The 26,104-nt window shown below is 32.8% G+C and overlaps 1 protein-coding gene across 50 annotated transcripts in view; it reads right to left on the bottom strand.

Moving 5' to 3' along the window:
* Positions 1 to 26,104, bottom strand: part of LOC115213834 (troponin T, skeletal muscle) — an 89,902-nt gene that overhangs the window by 4,870 nt on the left and 58,928 nt on the right. For 8 of the 50 annotated variants that reach the window (XM_029782750.2, XM_029782756.2, XM_036505131.1 and 5 more), the window contains 7 exons: positions 10,351 to 10,387; positions 6,710 to 6,826; positions 5,345 to 5,431; positions 4,511 to 4,660; positions 2,390 to 2,599; positions 982 to 1,022; positions 603 to 647 (listed from right to left, as the gene is read on the bottom strand). In XM_029782750.2, coding sequence (XP_029638610.1) covers positions 603 to 647; positions 982 to 1,022; positions 2,390 to 2,599; positions 4,511 to 4,660; positions 5,345 to 5,431; positions 6,710 to 6,826; positions 10,351 to 10,387 — 687 coding nt within the window. Of the gene's footprint in view, positions 1 to 602; positions 648 to 981; positions 1,023 to 2,389; positions 2,600 to 4,510; positions 4,661 to 5,344; positions 5,432 to 6,709; positions 6,827 to 10,350; positions 10,388 to 13,037; positions 13,068 to 17,013; positions 17,041 to 17,876; positions 17,904 to 22,171; positions 22,202 to 23,086; positions 23,114 to 26,104 lie in introns of all 50 variants that reach the window. The other 42 variants (XM_029782745.2, XM_029782751.2, XM_036505129.1 and 39 more) reach the window with 13 other exon arrangements.

The following is a 26,104-nucleotide window of genomic DNA, read 5'->3' as shown; positions in this document are numbered from 1 at the left end:
ATTGAATGCCAGCTAGCTGTATGTGATTGGTCGGATATTTGGACAGTACTCGCGTGTATGTGCGCACACACGCAGCTGTATATGCATGCACTAGCATTATGACCCGGCAACGCCGGGTCATAGTGCTAGTTACTAATAACCTATTCTACACAGTACCGACAAGAATGCATAAACGCACATATCTGAATTTAATGCTGCGTTTACCAATGATATAGTAATACACTGGGATGTAGTTCCTTTCTCAATCAAGTTCTGACCCTGAGGAAATGTTCAATTAACTATATTCAATATGAATCTTTAAATGAATTTCTCTAATTTGAATTAATTGGGCATGGAAATGATTGTAGGATTTATGAGTTTGATATTGTTCGAAATCGGATTTGTTTCAATAAATTGATGCTTGCATATCAATTTCTCCATTTTCTTTTCTTATACGTAAATGGTAATATACTTTTATATATATATATATATATATATATATATATATATATATATATATATATATATATATATATAATATATATATATATACATATATAACAGATTCGATGATATTGATAAATATACTTAGTAGTACATATTTATATTTATGAAATACTTACGAGTCATCAACTCTCTGAACGTCACCTGATGTCTTCTTTCCCTTGCTAAAATATGAAAACAGAACGTTAGAAAACTATGAGATATATACATACACAAGAAATCTCAACAGAAAATATTTTATAAAAATAGTGAATCAAGCTGCTCGCTCAATATAGGAATTCTACTGATAAATCGACTTGCATAATTTGCATTCATATACAAAATGTTACATTACAAGTACAGCAATTAACATTGTAGAAATTTTACTTTGTCTGACTATGAAATAACTGTGCTTAGACACTTTCACACAAACATCGCGTATTTGTGTTTATATTTCTGAGTAAACGGGATACAATAACTGATGAAAATAAGCAATGTTAATATAATGTTAATACATACCCCTTGCTAAGTTGTCTAGCTCTCTCAGCGAGTTCAATAAGCTAGTAAAGAAAGAAAAAAATAGTTTTACATACATAGGCATGTATATGTAGAAACATACAACATAATATAAGTGTTTGTTAATAAATTCTTTAATTAACTCGACTTACATATAACTAACTATCTGTATACAAAGCAATTTATATAGCATTGTGTGTGTGGTGTGTGGTCTTGTGTGAAGGTGCGTGACTCAGTAGTTCGGCTCGCGATTGTCAGGTTGTGAAGCCGATTCCCGGCGGGGCGTAGAGTCCTTCAGCAAAATACTTTACTTCACGTTGCTCCAGTCCACTCAGCTGGCAAAAATGAGCTTTACATGTATTTCAAAGAGCCAGTCTTCTCACCTTCTGGGTCATGCTGAATCTCTCTGGTGAGTGGTCACCCACTAGCTCGTAAATTTCCTGAGCAGGATTTTCCGTTGATCAGATCAAGTAGAATACTTGCCGTAACCGACGGAATGTCAGTATATATATGTATATATATATATATATATATATATATATATATATATATATATATATATATATATATATATATATCTGTAAAATAATATGTGACAATTATTCAATGGCCAAGATAAAACTCTGAGTTTTGGATGCCGAGGTGGAAATCCACACCATCTCTTCATAATTGTCACATATTATTTTACAGATAAATTTCCTCTATTTACATAATATTGACGTCTCTTTCTTTCTTTTGTTATCTTACCGTTTTTACCAATATATATATATGTATATATATCTTACAGAGAAGGAGAGAGAGAGTTTATTTTAGAAAATAACACAGATGAGAACTTTTGTTTCCTTCTGTCAGATTTTCTTTTCCCAAAACACAATGCTCTATTAATTTTAAAGAATTATTCATGCTTTATCATAGATAAACTGGTGAACTGGCTTCAAAGAAGACCTGTAACTGATCTGTAGTCTAGACATCGATGGAGCGTGTTTATTTCTACATCAATCATTTTCTTGTCCTGTTTTGACAAGACAAAAATATTTTGCACCAGATTAAATTTTAAATTTAATTACCGCCATTAATGAAGGGAAGTAACCTCTACCAAGGATTGAAACCGAATCATAATCTCACCACACACACACACACACACACACACACACACATATATATATATATATATATATACATATATACGACGGGCTTCTTTTCAGTTTCCGCCTACCAAATCCACTCACAAGGCTTTGGTCGACCCGGGGCTATAGTAGCAGGCATTTGCCCAAGGTGCCACGCAGTGGGACTGAACCCGGAACCATGTGGCTGGTAAGCAAGCTACTTACCACACAGCTACTCCTACGCCTATGCTGAAGTAAAAGCATCATGATAGTTAAGATTATATCAACCAAACAGATTTACTTACATCTTTCTGCTGCCTTTTGTAGTTCTCTTCACAGTCGAACTTGTCACTAGCCAACTTTCGAAGATGATCATGCAATTCTTTAGCCTTCTCTCTCAGCTTCTCAGCATTCAACCCATCAATGGCCAAAGGTTGTATTCTCTGAGCCAAAATAGCTCTCTTTTCTTCCTCAAGTTGTTCTTTAGACTTTTGCATGTCCTCTTTACTTGTTGGCTAAATTAAAAAGTAAAAGAAAAACTGGTCAATTTAGCAGGCAATTGCCCATCAAAATAAAGTGCATATTTTAAGTGTTTCACTAAAATTACGCATGGAGATATATCGAAGTCAACACAGCTAGTGTAATGGGCTGTGGATTTTTTTTAAATTAAAATTACACCTGACGATGGTTAGAAGGAAAGATCAATAATCAGAGAAGAGACAACCAGGCAAGATTTTTAAATAATTTTGTTGTACCTTAGTAGGGTTATTATGCTAATAAGAAACACACACACTGGATTTATCTCTCTTCATATTTTATTAGTTATCAATTATTTTACTATTTAACTAATTAATTAATCGATTATTTGATAATTCATTTTGGTTAGTCAACCAGCTAGGTTCGTGAGAACCATTTTATGTCATTCGCGACGCAGATTTGACCAGTAATGTAAGAAATGAAATAGAAATCAGTGCGTGCGTTTCTTATTGGCATATTGACCCTCCGAAGATGCAACAAAATCTGTTTCAATGAACGATTTCGCATCAAGTATCTTACAAATAAAAACAAAATCGAAATATTTTGAAATTATTTGAAAAATGGTATTTACGCTATGTACTGGCAGGATGAATATGCGACAAGTCCAGGCAAGTTTCGATTTTAGCTAAGTATAGAATTAATCGGGACTCAGAGGTATCTCAAAAAGACGACGGCTACATCCATCTCATTACGAGGAAAAACTCTCGTTATTTACGTAAATTAGTAAATGATTGTATTATCATATGACATTATAGTATTATAAGATTACTGTATGTAACCATTTTTAATAGCTCGTGCTTAGTATGTTTAATCTAAATGAATGAAGTACAATTTTCTTATAAAATTCGGAGAGGGTTTTGAATGCTGGAATTGAAAGAGCTTCGAGTGGTAAACAATTCGCAGCCTCTTATAAATACTTTGCTGTCCTCATAACTATGTTCAGCTTCGTCTCTAATTCGAAACTACATGAAGTAGGCATATATCTCCGCTTTTGAAAGGATTAAAATTTAAAAAAGGAAAAGTGATTGCGTTGTTTTGACGTGTAGTGCTAAATTCAACATCTAAGAGAATAGTTACCTGCGACTGAAGATTACCGTACCCAGGAAGAAATTTATATCTTAGCTTTTTTGTTTGGTTTATTATCATTCATAAATGGTTTTCTTTATCGAACTACACACACACACACACACACACATATATATATATATATATATATATATATCTATATATATATATATTATATATATATATATATATATATAAGGTCATCTGTTGCAGGTTAAATGCACGCACTATTTATTCTTCACTTTTGCATTATCATTATTCTTATTAGATTATTTCTTATTCTGAAACCTCTTTCTGTCTCACGTGTCTCTTCTTGTCCTGCCTGTCCCCATTTTGTCTTTATATTTATATAAAATAATATTCTTCTTATACGTAGTAAGGATCACAACAAAATTGTGCTCATCGTAACTTCTCTCCGGAAATTTTTCATGTGACCTACTGCAGGATTCCAAAAACGAAATTGTCTAAATTTGATACTGACACGAAATAATACCTAGATACAGTAGTTTTCAACCCATGTGTCAAAGCACTGAATTAAAACATTATTTTTGCTTTGGTTTTGAGATCACACACACTTCATATAATCCACTATAGAACATATCCATAGGAAATTATAGAAACGAAAGGAAAACTGTTATAACACCAGTAAAGAACGTGTGTGTATAAATTCGCTATCGTCGAGTCAATTCACTGGAAACAATTTGCCAAGTACCATGGCGATATTCCTAGAAATGTGTTCACTCTAACAAATGAGAAAACTGTTATTGTTGATATTGAAACATTAGAATGGGGATTTCAAAAGATGAAGTCTAACTGAATCTTACCTCTTTAGGTCCGCCTTCTTCTCCTCCCTTCTTGGCAATAACATAGTTTGGCTTCTTCGGCTTGAGACGTTCTTCGGCGTCCTTCAGCTTCTTCTCGCGTTCCTCTTTCTTGGACTGCTCTTCTTCCTTCTTTTTCTTCTTCTTTTCTTCCTGTAATTTTCAGAATGAACGAAAACAGAAGTTTACTTAAATCTGCCACAGAAATCCAAGAGATTTAAAAACACTCGATTGCAAACTGTTACTTTCTATACATAAAGGAGATAAAACGTAATTTACCGAATGCCACTCAAATATCATTCTGCAGTAAACGAGCTTATTTGTTGTAGTTTTTCCGCTTATTTCTGAGTAAGGCTATGCATAATCTAAGATGTGTGTGTGTGTGTATGTATGTGTATGTGTCAAAGTCTTGTGATGTCCTTGCGTTTTCAAGGATCGTTAGAAAGGAAATGCTTCAAACAGCGTCAGAAACACATTCGATTCTTTACAAAGCAACCTTTTAAACCCAGGCAATGATTAGCTTACCAATTGTATTACTTTAAGCACACACACAAGCACATATACATATGTACACGTATATACATGTACACGTATGTTATATATACCTTTACAGATGTATATACACACATATATAGACATGCACATATACATACACACATTATATATTGTAAGATTTTCTATACAAGGCATCTTCGTAAAGTACCAGATTGTCCAAGTATTTGATTAGATGAAAGGCAAAGTTGACCTCTGCAGGATTTAAACTTACAACACAGAAGGCAAATAAAATAGCACGAAGACTTTCCTCTGACACTCTTTTGTCATAACTATAGATCTTACCTCTTCTGCCTTACGACGTGCTTCTTCGATCTTCCTCAACTCTGTTAACCTTTTCTCTTCTTCCTGGCGTTCCTTCCTACGGCGTTCCTGAAAGTGTCAATGGAATATATATATATGTATATATTTACTACATCGGATATTAACGCTGGGCAAAAATGTAGAGCAAGTAAGACTAAAACTTGAAATAATAATCAGTTTGATGATACATATTGGTTACAAATTTTGGGCACAGGGCCAGCAATTTCGGAGGAAGGGGTTGGTCAATCACATCGACCCCAGTGTTTGACTGGTACCTATTTTATCCACTCCGAAAGGAGGAAAGCAAAGTCAACCACGGTCGAATTTGAATCAACAACGCAAAGACGGACGAGATGCCGCTAAACATTTTGTCCGGCGTACAAACGATGCTGTCCGGCGTACCAACGATGCTGTCCGGCGTACCAACGATGCTGTCCGGCGTGCAAACGATTCTGCCTGCTACCCGCACTAGTTAGTTAATACATATTAATACCTCGACTGATCCTTGAACACATGACTTGCAACAAACTTAGGAATGAATGGATAATGTGAAGGAAGTAAAAAAATCATTTGATTGGACACAAGCAGCTTGTAGTTTATCAGTCACATTTATCTGTGTAGAAAAGGTATTAACAGCAGAAATAAAATGAAAATACGACAAATGAAATCTAAGACTTTTTTTATTTTTACTTAGAATTGATCACCTCTTGTTCAACACTGTTTACCACTAAATTGAACGGAATATCTCGTTCGTCAATTGTTTTGCTTGTGATTAGATTTAATTATTATTTTAATGTTTCCAAATAAGATGAGAGGACAAAAGAATAAAGGATTATGAATTTCATTAGCTTACAGCGTTTCTAGTATATCATACAGTGGACACATAGTTGAGCGATTGAGTAACACCTTATAGTTTCATCGGAACCTCGAGTATAAAATGCATGTTTCCAAATATTTGTAAAAAGTTAACAAATAGAAATAAATGACAAATATCGTCGAGGACTCTCGAAACATCTAGAAGATTAACGGGAAAAATATATAAGAGAAAGCTTCCTTTTGTGTTACTTAGTTAACGTTATAGGAGTAATTTTAAATACCGCTTCGTTATTTAAGTATTGCTGTTATATTTTTTATTTTAGTAAAATGCATCTACGTCTAGTATTTATATACGGCGAGGTGGACTGAAACTGAAGAAATTAAATGACTTATCACTTTGGACAAAAATCGTGATGGTAATGATATACACAGCCCAGGCCGTATCCCTTCATATTATCGATACACCCGACTAATAAATAATAGATAAATAAATAGGTTCATTAGATTATTTATAAATGTTAATATACTTACTCTTCTTTCTCTCAGTTCTTTGATCTCCCTCTCTTCTTTCTCTCTCTCATCTTTCCTCATTTCTTCATATTCTGCCATTTCTTGTGCCTGCTTTTCTTTATCTCTAATTTTCTTAGCCTACAAGAAAAATGTTTTTAAAAAGATGAAAGGAGAAATTATATTGTTAATAAGGATCGGCACAAGTAATGGTGACATCCATAATTCATCGAGTTGCTTAGAAATTACCGAAGCTGTTGTTTAATGAAGTGAATCATTAAATCAATAACTATTTGATCGTAGAATCTCTAATGATAGCTAAGACGAAAATAAATGTAAATTCAAAATATATCAAAAATAATCTTCTCTGTGACAGCAAAAGAAAGGCGGTGGTATTATAAAATACACAATCTTAAGATGTGCACAAACACACACTCTTTTTCTCTCTCTCTCTCTCTCTCTCTCTCTCTCTCTCTCTCTCTCTCTCTCATATATATATATATATATATATATATATAATATATATATATATATATATATATTTATGTGCTACTATTAGCTTCATGTGCTGAGAGCATAACTGGTATATGTGCAGTGCCTGAATGCTGCGCTAATACACCACTCGTATTAAAATATAGTCTGGCATGCTCTCAGCACATGAAACTAATAGTAGTACATAAAAACATACATTTTCTTTATTAAATAATATTTATCGTTAACCAGATGGAGTACTTTTGATCTTAGCATCACGGAACAGTACATACACACTCTCTCTCTCATATATATATAATATATATATATATATATATATATATATAATATATATATATATATATATATATATTATATATATATATATATATATATACTTACATGCACACACATTATTTATTAAACCCGAAAAAATTTCTCAAACTGTTACTCAGTTGCGATAATACTGTCAGTATTTATAGTTAGTATACTGCAGCTGCCCGACGAAGGGTCACATGAAACTGAGTCTGAAGAATTTTCGGCTTTCATATTTCTCAACTACTGGTATTCGAGTACTATTCTCTCCACCTTCTTTTACATCTATGTACTTGCTTCTGTATAAAGATATATATATATATGTATGTATGTATGTATGTATGTTTTATTAATGAAGCAGAAACTGCTGTAATTTATGAGATGTCATTTGTTTGTATAAAATATTTAAATTGAATTGAATTTATAATTGCTCAACTTATTGTTTTATTTGCCTTATATATATATATATATATATTATATATATATATATGTGTGTGTGTGTGTGTGTGTGTGTGTGTGTGTGTGTGTGTGTGTGTGTTATATGTATGTATGTATGTTAGGTCGCTTTCGAGTGCTACTGGTAACATGTAACCCAGTATAACCTGTTGCATGGTCGGGTCGTCGGCGACTAAACCGGCAACCCCACCAAGCTTGCTTGGTGAGGAGGGTGTTTATTGGACACCCTGCGGGATGAAAAACAAGACCTGTCAAAGGGCGGAGGAACTCTTGAGAGTCAACGGCCATTCAGTAAATGTCTTAATGATGTATCATGTGCGGAGACATGGAAATAATCGGACTGAATACCCGATCGCGTGGTTAAACCATTGGGAGTGAAGGACTCCTAGCCTTTGTTAGGGCATCCTTCTAGGAGAAGGTAACTCAGGTAACTGGGATAACTCCGACATAAAATTTGCGGCTCAGTGGTTACCGATGATGTTGACTTGTTCTTCTTTTCGGATTATGGCTGATGTTGCATAGTGAGTGGGATTGACTCAGTGCACAGCCTTTCCTCACTTAAAAAAAAATCTTCTTGCACAGGCATTGCACGATATCAACATTGATTAAGCTTCGTGCAATGGCCATACTCGATAACGAGGGGGCAGCCACAATGTATGTATGTATATTTGTCTTGAGCTCTTAACTCTGAGGAAAGGAAGGGAGACCGTCTTCGCACACAGGCAAGATCTATTGGCGCCCATTTTGCTCCAAATCCAGAAGCACAGAGACACAGAAAGAGATAAGATAGATCTTGTCGAAAACTCTGTATTACTTTGTTAATCGTCCCCACGAGTGTATGAGTCACAGTTAACTTTGGTGGGATTGAAATAACTGATAATACAAAGATCCGGAACACATACTGCAAAACAATCTATCCAACTCTAAAAACTGTCAATCAGACTTGTGGTGGGGCGTGTGTGCGGAGCGCTTAGCTCAGGGGCTAGGGTGTTGGACTTGTGATCGTAAGACTGTGGTTTCGATTCCTGAACCAAGCGACGCGCTGTATTTTTGAGCAAAATACTTCATTTCATGTTGCTCCTGTCAACTCCCCTGTCAATAATGAATAGTCCTGCGACGGACCGGCGTCTCATTCAAAGATGAACATATGCGCCACGGAAATCTGAAAATCAGCTCCATGTATCTATTTGGTCCAGGAAAGATCTTTATCCTTTTAATCCTACATATATTATCATTATTATGAATAATAATAATAATAATAATAATAATAATAATAATAATAATAATAATAATAATAATAATTAGCAGAAGTAACAAAGTGACTCAAAGGTCGATAGTTTCATGCGTTGGCACGAAATGCTCGTCCCTTGAGTTACTCTGTTACTTCAGCTAAATATTAATAGAAAATATACATACATATACGCATATTTTAAGCTTAATATTTCCCTTTTGCATCGCCAAATCTTTATATCATCTTTTATGTTTAAAGCAAAGCAACAAACTTTTGCACTATGGAGGCACAAAGGAATTCTCTCTTATACTGTACTTAGTGAACGTATTGTTGTTATATCGCAGATCAGCCTCGATGAAGGCTATTTATAATCGAAGACATTCCAACCATGACATATCTTCTGACATATATAATCTCAGAGCATATATTCCAACATGGCTTCATTGAGATTTTACTGTTATTTCCAGCAGATTGTACTTTCACGACGATGATTATTCATTTAGTGTTTTTTTATCCTTTAACCATATGTTTGCCATAATTGTTTTTTGTTGTTTGTTCCTTCTCGAGCCATGCCTGGCTCATAAGGGCCGGTTTCCCGATTTCTTGGCGTATAGGTTCCCCACCTGGACGGGACGCCGGTCCGTCGCAGGTGAGCTGCAAGATGCAAGAAGAAAGAGTGAGAGAAAGTTGTAGCGAAAGAGTCAGCAGAAGTTTCGCCATTACCTTCGGCTGGAGCCGCGTGGAGCTTAGGTGTTTCGCTCATAAACACACACATCGCCCGGTCTGAGATTTGAACTCGCGATCCCTCGATCGCGAACCCGCTGCTCTGATCACTAGGCCATGTGCCACCACTTTGCCATAATTGTGCATGTCAAAGACGTTCCACTAATGATCATTCCATCTTTTTAAGATGATATTGTAAAATTTGAGGAAAATCTTGCTACGTTTTCTGGCAAGTGGATCTCATTCCATACTCAAGTCATATACATACCGTAGATGCTAAGTTCGTCATTATGAGTAAATTAAAGATTTCCATAATAGTTTGGTGTTGTCAATGATTATGGTAATGAGCTGCTTCGTAAACAATGGTTCCCCACAAAGATACTTTGGCTCAAAAGAGCGATTGCTATGGAATATTAAAATTTGCTTTGAGAGGAACATTCATACGACAGAAAAAAACGGAAATACTTACCTCCATCTTGACTTTAGCCTCATCTCCTTCGAACGACCTGCATTAGCAAGAAAACAAAAATAGATACTAAAAACTTTATTAATTAAATAAAATTTAATCGCTGAATAATAATCTATTATTACATTCCTATTTTTATTTCGTCTACACCATTTTAGGCGATGAATAGAGTTGAGGAAGCGGAGATACTCTGTTATCTCGGGTTAAAATTAATAAAAAATGTTGAAGCAAACAAAATATTCAAACTTCTAGACCTAGACAGATTCTGTAGCAAGATATAGTGAAATATAGAATAAATCTACTGGAGAGTGTATCACCCGATAACAAAGGGTTGTTCTAGTGTGAGAATGAAATATGAATAAATAAATAAACATGAAGCAAATGAAGTGAATGAAGAAGAAATAGATTATAAGTTCAAACGAGAAAACTTTATGAATTAATAAGTCAAGTTTAATAATAAAAAAATATATTAATTTAAATCTTAGACTATGCGGAAAAATACAAAATTAAACAGTATTTTCCTATGAAAAAGAAAGTAAAATTACTTCAATTCATAAGATATATATAACATACATTTATTAGTAAAAAGGAGTTAGCTTGCTAGAGAAAAATAAAGATAATTTATGAATTACTTAATTTCTACCAACACAACACAAGAATACAAAGCAGTAACTATAAAATGATTAAAATTTATGCTACATTACGTCAATCAATACACTTTCCAAGCATTCTCTAAACATATTTTGTTCTGATACACAATTTATATATGTAAGTATTTTCCTGTATGTGTCTCTCTCTATATATGCCAGTATATACAAGTGTATTATCGTCACACACATATATACAGACACGCAGATGTACAGACACACAGATGTACAGACGGACACATGTGAATGTGTAGGCATACACACAGAGCAAAATGGATAAATGTATAAAGCTGTGCGAAAAGAGTTTCTCTCTTAGTGACAATGTTCTCTTTTGTAAATAGAAAAAGCATTTAGTTGGTTATGGTGTGTACTTTATGCAATTTATTCACAAAGATGTGTGTTTAGCAACCAGATTGCAAAATTGTCCGAAATGCATATTTTTCTGTTTCAGAGTAATTTTCGGTAATTCTCTATTTTTAAACTGTATCTGTGAGACTTCGTATACGAAGTGTCATTACTGATTTCCTGAAACACAGGCACACAGTATTCTGAGCTTAGAATTTGTTTACATTAATGAACTTGTTGCTCAAGTTAATATAGATGTGAGGCACTCCATAATATATCTTATGTAACATACCTGTTCATTAAAGTATAAATTTATATTTACAAAGAATACCTCAAGAATTCTTGATTAATAATAAATTTATTGGTTTCTATCATCTCTACTTACAAACATTTAGTTCGACTCTATTTCAAAGAAGAACGTTTTATGCTGGCTTTTCCTTCTGCTAATTATCTACCTTTAAAGATAAATATACAGTAACAACAATTTGTTACAGGTAATTTTAAATTTCCTAAAGATTGTGAGTGATTAGATGAATGTAAACTGGATAAATTCGAGAATTTGAGTAAATCTATCTTATTGAATGTATTATAAGCATAGAGACAATATTTATGTTGGTAAAGAACGTTAAAATTCTTTGAGTACGTAAGATTCGAATCTATATTGATTTTAAACTATTTAAAAGTATAGTATAGATATTACCTTGTGCATCATTGAATGCTACGAAGCCACTCGCTTTGTATTGGACACTAGTTCAGTTTCCAGCCCATGTTTCAATATAATATTCACCAAAAGACTATACGTTTCTACCAAAGCCGGCATTCTAAAGAAAGCTGACCTCTGCTTGAATGAATTATTTCCGTTACTACATAAAAAGAAAGTCTTTGATGGCGACTCTACGACTCATTTAGGTTTTACCTGTCATTCATATTGTCACAGAATAAGAGACCTAAGTTCAACGCTATACTATGTCTTTAACAAATATTCTTTAGGTCATAACGGTCCAGCAAACTTTAAATAGCTATCATGAATAGATTCGAATCAAAGCTGCAAGTACTGGGAGGAGCATAGTCAAATTAAAGAGTATTTCGTTCACTTTTAATGTTAATTTCAAGTTATCTTATTTACTTTGGTAAAACAACTCCAGTGTGTTTTCCCATAATATACTTTGAAATTTGAGAGGAAAACAAGTGTTGACCTACCGATATCTCAGATATTTTTGCAGTTGGAAAAAACAAACAAAATAGTGAAATGAGTATTATCACTTTACCATAGACACATTCTACTTGATTCTTTAGAATATACGTGATGTGTGTTTTTTTCTGAAATTGAAATCTAATACTTCCGTCATAACTGATTTTCTTTTGAAGCCCCAAAACTAAGTTACAATGCAATTGAATTTGATTTAAACACTAACTACAAAATCACTGCAGATCTTTTTTTTATCGTTTTCATTCTACGTGTATATTCATAGGCTACAAAATAAAGAAAAAACACAACACCTGGAAGTAAAACCAAACTCAGACTATCTATAGCTACATATGCAAGTGTTAACAGAAAAATAGGAATGAAAAAAATTAATTGAAAGTTGGTGGGCGGAAAAAGATAAGCAAGGATGAATAGAGAAAAGTCGGACATATTTTCTCTATATCTACAAACTACATTTTGTCGTAATCAGTCTAAAAAAAAGTCCAACTTACGATCCGGCTCCTTCATCGCCACCAGTTGATCTGTAAATAAACACAACTATTGTATTCAGCAACAGTACCAATAACAAAACAGCGAGAACAGGGGGTTCTTCAGCAACATTAAACAATACTACAAGCAACATTTCACTATAATAATGTCTGCAAAATAATGCTAAAATCCTACGACAGAAGTACGATTTTCAGTTCTATAAGCAGCTAGTTTTCTGTGTTTTACGTTTTTTGGGGGGTTTTTTTGTAGAATAGATATTTCATATTCATGAAGTTCATCCAACAACCATAACGAATAATAATAGTATAAATGTAACAAAATACAAGTAGGCAACTTGTGAAAAATATTTCTTGATGAAGTCGATTTAGTGGTTGTAAAGTAAAATCCAAATTCTATAACGCAACGTTAATTTCAAATTGTATATTTGGATAATTCCTTATTCAAGATACTAATCGTTTATTACCTTATCTTTTGTTATTAATATTATTCATTACTTTTTCTTGTTTTGTTTGAAATTTTGATTTTTCTTTTTGTTTTCTTCTGTTGGTATTTGAATTTTTTGAACTTCTTTTTGTGCTTTTTGACGTTTTTATTTTATTTTCTCGATTTTTTTTTAAATATCTTTTTCAGAATTACTCGTCACGATATAAATAAATAAGTAAATAAATAAAATCTGTTTATCTCAACTACATGACTGAATAAGAACTAAACAAACGACCAAACTATCTTTGTGTCAATTTGTATATAATTTTTGTGGCTTTAAAGCACATTCGTTTGCTTTTTTGTTTGTTTGTTTATTTTTTGTTTTGTAGGCTTCAACCTCATTACTCTAACTAAGCATGATTCAATTCCCTCTAAAATTCACCCTCGTTATCTCAAAGTCTGTGACAATGTCTATGACATGAATAGAAATGCAAAGAAATAAGCAGGAAAAGAAAATGACCAATATAAGTTACATTATACTTTGTCGAGAAAATAATTTTTCTTGTGTGTAAATGAATCTAGACAAACAAAACAAAGAATATATATACAAAAAAGGAAAATAAGTATAAAGAGAAATCTTAAGTACAGAAAACGAGAGATATAATTAGTCTTCAACAGAATTACTAAGATTGCTAGAAAGAGTTTGTATCTATACATGCACACATTTATATATATATAAACATTTACACATTTTATAAAGTTCTAAAAGAAATGATTAAGAGTGGGCGAAAAGTATAGACAAAAATAAATTCAACAAAATTAAGATTTTAAGATAAATTATTCAGGTTAACATGCAGCATCCATCTAGATAAAAAGAAATAAAAGGAAAGTAAATAGAAAGTTATATGAAGACTAAAATCTACGACTGAAAGAGAAACGATTTTAAAATGGATAGATTTGCAACAAAGGTAGATAATCACACTTCAAGAACATTTCTTTCTATACTCATGAAATGGAGCCAATAAGTTGTATCTCTCATTATACAAGTTGGTTAATTTTTCTCACTGTACCTCTATAAGGGTAATTTAGTACCTTTTGAGCGATCTCATTTTAAAAGCAAATCAGTAGAATTTCGGATATGTGAAATTCTATAATAACGTAATACAAAGAAGAAAAAAGGAAAAATATAGCTGTCCCATTTGATTTATTGTCGCTTTTAATGATATCCTGTATATTTATTTTCTCTTGAATTTTTTATAAAACTTCCATAATGCCAATGACAATGACAACTGTTTTCTAATTTCCATTCTTAGTTACGATTGATATCACTACAATAGTTGACTGACAGAATCAGTAGAGTACCAGTGTGTCCCCCTCAAAATTCTTTGAGGTATTTTATTATTTCCCTTTTCCTTACTTTTCCTTATATTCTGAGTTCAAATCCCTCGGCGGATGGTTTAGTCTTCCAACCATTCGAATTGGATAAAATGAGCATCAATTGAATATTCATATTGATTTACTCGAGTGTGGTTGTCTTCGAACTATTAGCCCTGTGCCAATGTTCTGAAAATATTATTACTATATTATCTCAGTGAAATTCTGCATAAGCACTTATTTTATTAAAGTATTACGTAACGTAAGCGTTGGGCTATTTTGGTTTCTTTGTAATTCCACTAGGCCAAGAGTGGAAGAATCAAGAGTGTTTTGTGTGCCCACGATATATAGACACTTTAAAGACATTAGTGAAAGACATGATGCATACTGAAACTAAATTATGTCGGATTGCAACTGATGACTATATATTACAGTTACTTAAACTATTGGCTCGGTTGTAACTATCATAAGTATAAGTGAAATAAATCACAAGTAGTATTTCCTAAATAAATGCAATTTTTCCTAGGCATACTATTGACTGTTATTCAGACTTGCATGATATTCTACAAAGATATAGGAATTATGAGACAGTATAAAATCTTTTTCAAGTATTCAGCTATGAATTTTATGATGAGTGTTTCTCAGCCAATAAAAAGATTTTCCTGTTAATTTTCACAGCAGCTCTTGAAGTGCAATTTCCCTTTGATAAAATAATTTTATTTTCATTAGAAAGTGTGTAAAAGAACAATTTTGCGTTCAAAGAAGAATCAATTTTTGATTGATAATTAAAACAGAAAGTGAAACTATCAAGTTGAGAAAAAATAGTGTTCACGTGCATCCTGAGAATGATGAGTATAAGAACGAAATGAAAGGTGAATCAGTTTTGAAATTAAATGAAAATTGCTTCTTGTGATAATATAACAATGAACAGAGTATTAATAGTGGTAATTACGCCACTAACATTTGTGATGGGGGCTGTAATCATAAAGTGATAAAAACTTGTTTTTCCATTTTGCTTAAAAAAATAGGCCGTGAAATTAGGAAGGTGAGAAACTTCTTGTGGTAAGGAGAGAAGTGCATTTAAAGACCTACTAAAGACATGCTATACTGATTAGCAAAAAGAGAAAGTTATATGTACATCCGTAAAACTAGAGATATGTATATAATACATACATCTTTATATACATGACATATCAGACGAGAGAATAAGTGAGGGAGTTTGAAAGATAGATAATGCAGATGAAATAAAAAGCGGATATTGATAAATGGTTGGATAGCTATATATGAAGTAAAAGAGAGAGAAAGGGTAACAGACAGACCAATTAAACTAGTGATTCTTTAAGTCAACTACCAAACTCCACCAAAACTTTGCTACAATTAATCCCGCACTTTGTCAGTGAGAAGACAAACTAAAATATGTATCTATATAGCCCTAAGTTCTTCGCCGTATTGTTGGATAAATTTAAGCTGTTTGAAACGATTTTCATTCTATTATGGCCTGCAATTTCTTCGTCAAGTTTCCAATCTTCATAGTCCCCACAAGAGAGATTGCATGCCTTGCTATAAGGAACTTTCAATGAGAGAATTATCGGGGGCAACGAGATCCAAAAGGAAATTACATTGTATAAATAGTTTCAATAAGTTGTATCTCTTGTTTGTTTACCATTATTTCTTCTCCTGTAGGTATGGCTATTTGATATCTACTCTGGTTATAAGCATCCTACTACTGTCTGTATAATATTAAATAGGCCAATGGGATCTAAAGAGATCGATTGACAAACTAGAATCAGCAACCGAACAAATTTCCACTAAATCCACAGTCTGAGAGGACGAAGTGAGTCGAAACTTGTATTGCTTTGATTAAAGCTGAGTTTGAACAGAAATAAACAAAAGTCGTACACTAGTAGAATGTAAAAGGATATATTGACTAAAAGGAATTGGGTTACTTAAGACCTGTACAGCGATTTACCTGGCGAGAATCTTTCGTTTAAAATAAATAACGATAAGAAGAAGGATGAAAGAAGAAAAAGAAAAATGAAGGCAGATTAATGAAGGAAAAAAGGAGAAAATGTGAGATGAAAGAACCACAATATGGTGGTGGAGTGAATGTATGAAGGCAAAATTTCTTGTTAAAAATAGTGATAACTAAATAACTGAATGTAACAATAACGATAAACTTACTCAGTGTTAGAAACTTCGGTTGTATCTCTACAAATAAAGGATTTAACTTTCGTACAAAAATGATCAGGACACCATAAACAATGACAAAAATTTCATTGAGATTACACGTGACGTCAGAAACAGAAAAAAACAATTTCTTGCTACAACAAGTTTATGATAGGAAGCGTAGAGTATGGAACTGTATAGCATTTTTGTATTTTGTAGAATTTATAAATATATGGGCGAGAATTAGGGTTGTGTGGTTAAGATGCACAATGGGTTTTCTTGAAGTAGTTTCTGCCGTAGCACTGGAAGACCTATGATCTGACCGTACAGTTTGGTGTTGTGTGTATTCATATATGTAGAGATAGAGAAATATAGGAATAGATAGATAGATAGATAGATAGATAGATAGATAGATAGATAGATAGATAGATAGATAGATAGATAGGATAGCCTTTTATACATATAGATATATCCATATATATATATATATATATATATATATATATTAGAGAGAGAGAGAGAGAGAGAGAGAGAATTTGAGTAAAAATAGTATCACTGGATATCATAAAATAATTTTTAATTTTTTAATTTCTAGTAAGCTTGTATATATGGATGTTGTGATGAAGAGGAAGTTTATTTCTACTATCGTAATAAAGTGAATAACAAGTTAATTAGGTCAATGATAAAGATGATAAGGACGGTTTCAGAAGCAAGAAATAGTAAAGAAGACAATGTTGGCGATAGTGAAAGGAGCAAACAATAATGAAGAGAATAAATAATGTGTGTGTATGAAAATATGATTTGTTATGAAAAAGAAAATAGAGAGAGGGAGAGATAGACAGATATTTAGATATTATTTGATATTGGTGCTAACTTACTCATTGCTGGGAACTTCGGTCGTCACCCTAAAAATTAAATAATTTAAATTTTGAACACAAATTACAACCACAAAAGCATAGCAACAAACACAAAAAATTTAATTACAATAACAACAAAGACAACAAAAACTTTATCTTTTTCAATTGTAGTACAATTTTGCATCGTCATAAGTCTTATATTTATAAACTTTTCGTATGGAGAATAATCACCATGGTTTACATCAACTGGGGCTCAAAGCTAAATTGAAATTTCGGCCCATTGGAAGATTCCATCCTACTTTATTGTGCCAACTAGATTCAATGAAAATGATGAAGTGAACCACTGTGAGGTCGATATATATCATAAAATTTACATTATTTTTTGTGTTCGTATACTATGGATAAAGATTTGAGTTCTTACTAATTATTGCATTTCCTTTGCAACTCCACTGCTCTTCATATGATATTTCCAATATAGGCACAAAACTTAAATTTTGTCTGGTGGTGGGAATGAATAGTCGAGACTTGTGACCTCCGTTGGTGACTGATATATTTTGCCGCCACCTATTCTGGAGAGATTAACGTCAGAGTTGGCTCCGTTGAGATTTGAACTCTGAATAGAAAAATTCGGAAGGAATATTGCAAGCCAAATTCCTAACGATTCTGCCAATCCACCACCCTGGTTATTCTAATATTTAATGTTTTCCTATTTAGGTATAACTACAGCAGTCATGGGAAGAGGGAGTTAGTTGATTGCATAAATCCAGTAGTTAAGGGGTACTTTGTTGCCCTCGGAAGGGTAAAAGCCAAATTCAGCTTTGGCGTAATTTGAACACAGAACTAGAGAAAATACCACAAGGTATTTTGCTTCATCCTTTCTGCCGATGAATTTTACTTCATTATCGTTAATTATTAATAATGCATAAATTGTGTCTGCCAAAAGGTAAACTGAAATGCATTGACTAAATACCATCAGCAAAAAGTCATTTTTATATACCAACCTGTTGTCTGGGGTCCAAGCAACAGCAACAATTTTCTGCGATATGAAACAACTAGAAAGTCTCTAGAGGACCACTTAAGTGGTTAGAAATAGCTGCTAAATCCTTCCACTGTTTTTGAAAATAATCGATAAAAGCCAAGGTGCGCTTTGGCTTATGTCACTAAAGGGATAGATATGGTAAAATTACCTCTGAGGGTATGTCTTCTCTATCAGAGCTGACAGGAGCTTCATAATGACAATTATGCCCCAGCGCATCAAAACACTGAGTTTTTTTTATATCACACTTCACAGTATGAAAATATGCTTATATTCCTTAAATTCTGTAGTCTTTCTCAATTCACTTCAAATAGATTTGCAAATGAATGACTAAAAACATTGCCAATCGCATATAATCTATAATCTTCTGTTTAAACTGACTACCAATAAACCGGTTCGCCTATGAAGGAAACTTCGCTTCCCAAGTATGTCTAACTTGTGGTGACAATTTTATTCTTTGTAGTTTAAATGTGATATGGGTTGTTGTAGATAACAGAATCACGTTCGTCTGCAATACACAACTGATAGCAACGTGGCCGAAAACCATTGTTGGCTCTAGTTTTTAATCACAAGAGGAAGCCGGTTGTAATTATGTATGTCTGTGTGTGTATTAAAGGTAAACAACAATCCACTACTGATTTTGATCCTTATTGCTAATGGATCTGGTACGTACTCTGGAGTAGTTATATGTACTACGCTAAAGCAATACATTTTAAAAAGTTTTGGCCTCATAATTAAAGTTAACATGGTTTTGAGCTCATAAATCTAGAGCAAATAGATCAAAATCTTAGCCATCAACCACCTCACTTTCTGAATTTACCTAAGACTGATGAACAATTTTGTCAACACCAAAATATCAACACAATAAAATGGATGAAGTTTCAAAACAAACTATAAACAATTCATACTCTTACAAAAATTACAAATACTACATCGTATAACTGTGACATAGAGGACGCCATTAAATTACACATTACACAAAGGAAAACACCAAAACAATATGGTTTAGAAATTACACAATATTCAAAATTAAACATGAAAAAAATTACAGAATTACAATATTTATTAGATTATTTTAATTTTAAAAAGGTAATATTTTTATTTGTATTAGTAATAATCTTATATCTAACTGAAATATCTTACAACTACTAAACAAACATTTTAAAAACAGTTGAAAAGTGTAGAACAATAAACATTAAAAACTGAAAGGTAAAAGATGAATTATTATCATGCTTTTTATTGGAATTGACAGAGCTGCTAGCAACAAGTGCGTTGAAATCATAACATTTTTGGCATTTCAGTCTGAAATTCGTAAAAGCTTGAGAAAGAGGCAATTTAAAGAACATTTACAAAAGAAAGAAATTGTTGAAATTCCATATAAATGACCGAGATTCTAGTTCCTTTATTTGTTGCTTTTGTGTTTGTTTTTGTTATTTTTGTGTATTATTCAACCACACCCTAAGTCTACAATAATAATAAAAAAAACAGAAAAACAACCATTTTCTTTCAATGCATGGAAACTAAATTATTGATTTCTAATATAGGCACAAGGCCTCATGTTTGTTAGAGAAAAGTACATACGAGCAAATCTCACCCTGATTTGACTTGATATTTATCGATTCAAGAGAAAAACAATAGTAGCAACCTCTGTGTGATCTGAACTTTAACTCATAGCGCAAAGGATGCAACTAGCATGAAATTGCACGCACTCCGTATTAAATTCTTCCATTTTGGACCATCCACTGATCAATTTCCTTCTGTGTTTTTTCTAGGGTTTTTGCTTCTTTTTTTTTTACTTTAATTTTTGCTTTTCACATTCATAATTTGTCTAACATTATTTTCTACTAGAATTTAAATATTTTACAAACTGCCCACAGCTACACAGCTAGAATGACAGTAATAGTACCGACCATGAGTTCGGATCTTGCCACCGGCAATATATTGTATCCTACTAAGATCAAGAATCTTTATTTCTAAGTTATGAAATCCTACGTCTACGTAATATATTAGACGAAGACTGTGCCGAAGTGCGTGTGTGTGTGTGTGTGTGTGTGTGTGTGTAACAATGCATTCCAGGAGACTATTTTGATATTCAATGAGGTCTTTTTTATGCTAAAGACTGCGGGGATATTCGATAGAGATAGGAAATGTGAGGTCAACATAAATGATAAAAAAAAAATATCATTTGCAAGTAAATCGTCAGGATCACCGTTTATATAACACGCATTGAGCAAGCAAATATCAAAGCAATTTTCAAAGAAAAGACGTTTCAGTGCTGAAAGTTTCGGGAAAAGCATTCCTAGATGTGGAAAAGATAATCAGGTCAAAGAGATAATTACAAATGAAAGTTAAAAAGAAAAAGATTTTTCAATGAAATAGAGGAGAAAGATAAATTGAGACGAAAGGAAAATAGGAATCACAAAAATAATTAATCCTATTTAATGAGTTGATGTTACAAAGGTAAGGAGAATATCTTAAAGGGAAATATTGCAAAAGCTGTTTATGTATCATACTTAATGCATGTACATCATTAACAAGCATCAGGCTGTGGTTTTGTCTGGTAGAAAATCACTTCACAGATAAATATTGGGGTGAATCGAACATTTTCAGCAACTCACGGGAACGCCAGACGTTTTACGCCCTTCTTGGGGTCTTGTCAATGGCGAGTACCATCCCATCGCCATTGCAGTCAATAAAATTGTAAAGAATTCAACTGAGAAATGAAACCACGCACACATTTTATGTTCTTAGAATTTATATTAAATGATATTCTTCAGTATTTCTCTTAATTAAATTTGTTTTTCATCACATTCCCTGATATAAAACTATCAGAAAGCCGAGTGCTGTTTCAGGCTAACATAAGGTTTCAGTACATTGAGAAACTGCTACAATAAACTTGGCTGAAAACTGAAGTTCCCAACGTAACCATCCCGTCGATTTTCTTTATAAGAGACTACGTTATCCAATATATATCCGGTATTAAACAAATGAGAATGTAATTTGAAGAATATTAGGTTATTATTTCTAATAAGTTGAGCGGCCAAGTAGAAGTTTACTAGACGGTTAATGTTTGTGCAACTGCGGACAAATACGTGAGGAGAGTGAATCGGGGATGACTAAATAGGAAAATGGTTGTAGAATTGGAAAGGGACTTAAAAAGAATGGTTTGGTGTGATGGTGGGTGAATATAAAATAAAAATAGTGAAAAGCAGGATAACACAGCGTTTCAGGGGGAAAATGATAGACTAAAATAAATGCAATAAGTTTCGAAAAATCTTACATCGGAGCAGGAGGTTCCTCAACAGTCTCTCTGTATTAAAATCAAAACACATATTTAAAATTTTACGTAAATGTATAAATACACACACACTCTTCTCTCTCTCTCTCTCTCTCTCTCTCTCTCTCTCTCTCTCTCGTCTCTCTCTCTCTCTCTCTCTCTCTCTCTCTCTCTCTCTCTCTCTCTCTCTCTCTCTCTCTCTCTCTCTCTCTCTCTCTCTCGTTGTTTGCTTCTCTCTCAGGCCTTATTGCAGATTTCAATAGGCTGATAGCACCCTCCGAGATAAACCGTATTTCAAGGAATTATTTAGCAGGATATGTTCTAGTATTTTCATTCAAATACAAAGCGATTATGAGCAACTCTTGTTTATTTCTGCAGTAATAGACTAAAAACAAACAATTCATTTTGCTGCAATAGTGATGTGGATTCAGCCCATCATTGGATCAGCAATATTGCTATAACCCTGTACTTTATGAGCTGAGATTTATCTCAGTCCCAAGTCAGTCTTGATAGAAAGTTGCATTCCAAACGTAGCTTTTTGTATATCAAGGAAATATCATCTCACATATCCTTTATTTAAGAAGTTAGGAATTAATTTAAAGGATAACAAATTGTTTTTTTAACAGGTCGAGTGACAAAGTAAAGTCTTCTTAGTTGGTGGTTAATGTTTGTGCAAAGAAAACTTGGCAACAGTTGTCTTGAGAATTTAACCCAGCTGAAGCCAGTTATGTGACAAAAGGGAACTAGGGGGTCACCAAGTGAGGAAAATGGTTGTGGAGTTGGAAAGGAATTTAAATGAGTGATCTGATGAGGCTGGGAGTATAAAAGCAAGAATAGTGATAAGCAGGATAAGATAAGGCGTTTTGGGAGAAAAGAGTAGATTAAATAATAGTGCAGTTAAATTTCAAAAAATCTTACATCGGAGTATGTTCCTCGACAGTTTCTCTGTATTAAAATCAAAACAAATACTTAATATTTTACACAAATATACATATATACGTACATATACATAGGTGCTCATCGTACATTTAGAAATGCAGACACACACATATATATATACAAATATACACAAAGACATACAGACGCAATATATACCACATTGAACATACTACCACTGTTGTTTAATAACAAAACTCGCCTCTATAAAAACTGATTTTAATCATTTCAAATGTGCTCTGAAATAATTTTTAGCGTTATTAATAATTTTCTTAAATCTAATTACTTATAACAATATATTACTGGGACTTGTACCATCAATCCTAAAATAGTTTTTAAAAAACACTTGGATTAAGTCAAACAACTTAGTCAAACAACATCAAACAAGCAATACATCAATTTATTACAAAATTATTGAAGTCTTAAAACAAACAAATTCTTATCTATTTGGTTAGGTTTTTGACTTGCTATCTTCAATTTAAACCAATACAGTAACAGAAGAAACGAAAATAAGCGTGAACAAAATGTATATCATTGAGTGAATAGTAATTCATTTATTTCTTGGAACAGTTCTGCTCCCTCAATAACTTAAAGGCTACAAAAGAATTTTTGAAAAGCACACGTATGTGTGGGTGAATCTATATGAAGCTATGTATATGCTCCTATTATGGAGGCCTCGGCTTTTACGCCTAGGTAATTTACAGATGCTTAACTACAAAAAAATTTTACAATACAAATAAAGCAAAAATTTAAACAATTTAATGGAATAATAATTCATATAAACTGAAATACAATGATAATAGGAAGGAAGAGGAGGAGAATCACCATCATGCTTTTTACGGGAACTGGCAAAGTTGCTTTAAAAGAATTACATTTAAATCACAAATTTTTGACACATCAGTCTTATAGAATATTTTCCTTTTTGATGGAAATAAAATTCAAGATATTCCAGCAAGATTTTATTTGTTTTTGTTCTCTGTTAATATATCTTTATTTCGCCCCCTTAAAGGAATAAAGAAAATTAATATTTCTTGACAAATTTTAAAATATTCGACCTCAGTTGTTATTTATTATTTAGCATAAAATATGGAAACCCAAAGTCGACTGCGCAGAAAGTGAACATAGAATGTAAAGGAGTACAACTGATTTAATATTGTAAGGCATTTTGTCAGAGTTTCTACCGCTTCTAACTTCTCATAGTGCAATAGTCCATTTCTCTCTCAAACACTAAACTATTCAAATATTTTGTTTTAGATTAATTTTAATTTCTGCTTCCTGCATTCATAATTTTTCTAACGTTATTTTCTATAAGTTGTTATTAATATATAATAGAACAACAGTAATTTAGTATGATAGACACAGAGGAACACAGAGCCAAAACATATGTAGTTACTACCATGTAACCAGTGTCATCATAAAGTCCAGCAACCAGTGTCTACCATGTAACCAGTGTCATCATAAGTCCATCAAAAGCCTTGGGTCTAAATTTATCTCTAATTTAATTGCTGTGTTGGTGTTTATCTTTAAGTTACTGTTGTGAATTGATATTAGTTCAGTCCTGTCTCAGGAGACAGACCATCAACGCGCCTATATTTTCTTTAATGACAAGGTGCGATAAACAGATCCATAGTGTGTGTTTGTTGGTGATAGATCAGCCCTAATGTCTTATTTACAGTCTTTCTTATGTATGTCCTAATAAATTGGTTTCCCCTTTACGCCCAAATGATTTATTGAGTCAATCGACAGAACGATACGCATACTGAAGTCGATATATATTATTTATAAAACAGTTGATGGTGATGCTCCATGAAGGTGATTTCCAGTGAGTAAAAGAATGTGTATAAATAAAACATTCTTTCAGCATGCAAATATGGTAAAGGTTTTAAGGAAAATGTGTTTCAGTGCTGAAAGATTCAGAAGAAGCATTCCTAGATGTGAAAAAAAAAATAAACGTGGTAAAAGATCATTTCAAAATACAAATGAAAATAAGGAAAAGATAGATATAAAATAAGACGAAAGGAAAAGTAGATTAGCAACATACACCACTTTAAGAGAAACTAATAACTGCGCTCCATATATGTCTAAGAATTTGCGACTACTTTTGCAGTGAAGCTGTAAAAAACTTCAACTAAGAAACGAAACTTCACACTCGTTTTATGTACCTCGCATTTATATAAGGTAACAAGTTTACATATTTCTATTAATTATATTTATTTTTTTCATTATAATTACTGACTCTATTGCTTTGTTGGCTGTATTGGATTTCTAAAGCTTTGGATCAAAGTTGTTAGTGAAGTGTTTTACAGAATGTTACTCAAAATCTTCAAATATGTGCAATCATCAAATCTATATCTAGACTTCCTGTCGTCACGAAAGTTTTGCATTGCAAATTTCAGTCGCAGATGGCATTTCGTATTCTTGGTTATAACGTAATTGTCTATTTGACAAGATAACTACCACTCAATCCAAGAAAAGTTTGGAAAAACACATTCACATCTATCATAACACGACAACCCCATATTTCCAGCTGGACAACTTATTACTCGTCATTGTGGTCCTTGAAATAAATTATTGGTTCTGTATTCTGATATCCTTCATCTAAATGCAAATGCAATAACATTTGTTCCAGCAACAACAGAATGTGTGCTTTCACACTCCACCACCCGGCTGGAGCATGAGTACATTAGCTGAGTGTAGATGCCTCAACTAACAATGGTATTTCAGTACATTTACAAAACTGCTACAGTATTCTAGACTAAGATGTTGTTACGGAGCCTCAAAAGAGTCTCCGCTGAAACGATTTTCTAAATGTAACCATCTCGTCTTTATCAGATACTGTGTTGTCCAATATATATCCTTTATGAAACAAATTAGAATGTAATTTGAAGAATATTAGTTTATTATTTCTAATACATCGAGTGACCAAGTAGGCGAATACTAGTTGGTTAATGTTTGTGCGTACAAAAACTGGCCACAGTTGTCTTGAAGTTATTCCTACTG

This window comes from Octopus sinensis, linkage group LG7 (assembly GCF_006345805.1).
Source record: "Octopus sinensis linkage group LG7, ASM634580v1, whole genome shotgun sequence".
NCBI lineage: Eukaryota > Metazoa > Mollusca > Cephalopoda > Octopoda > Octopodidae > Octopus > Octopus sinensis.
This window is presented reverse-complemented; position numbering and strand designations above follow the sequence as displayed.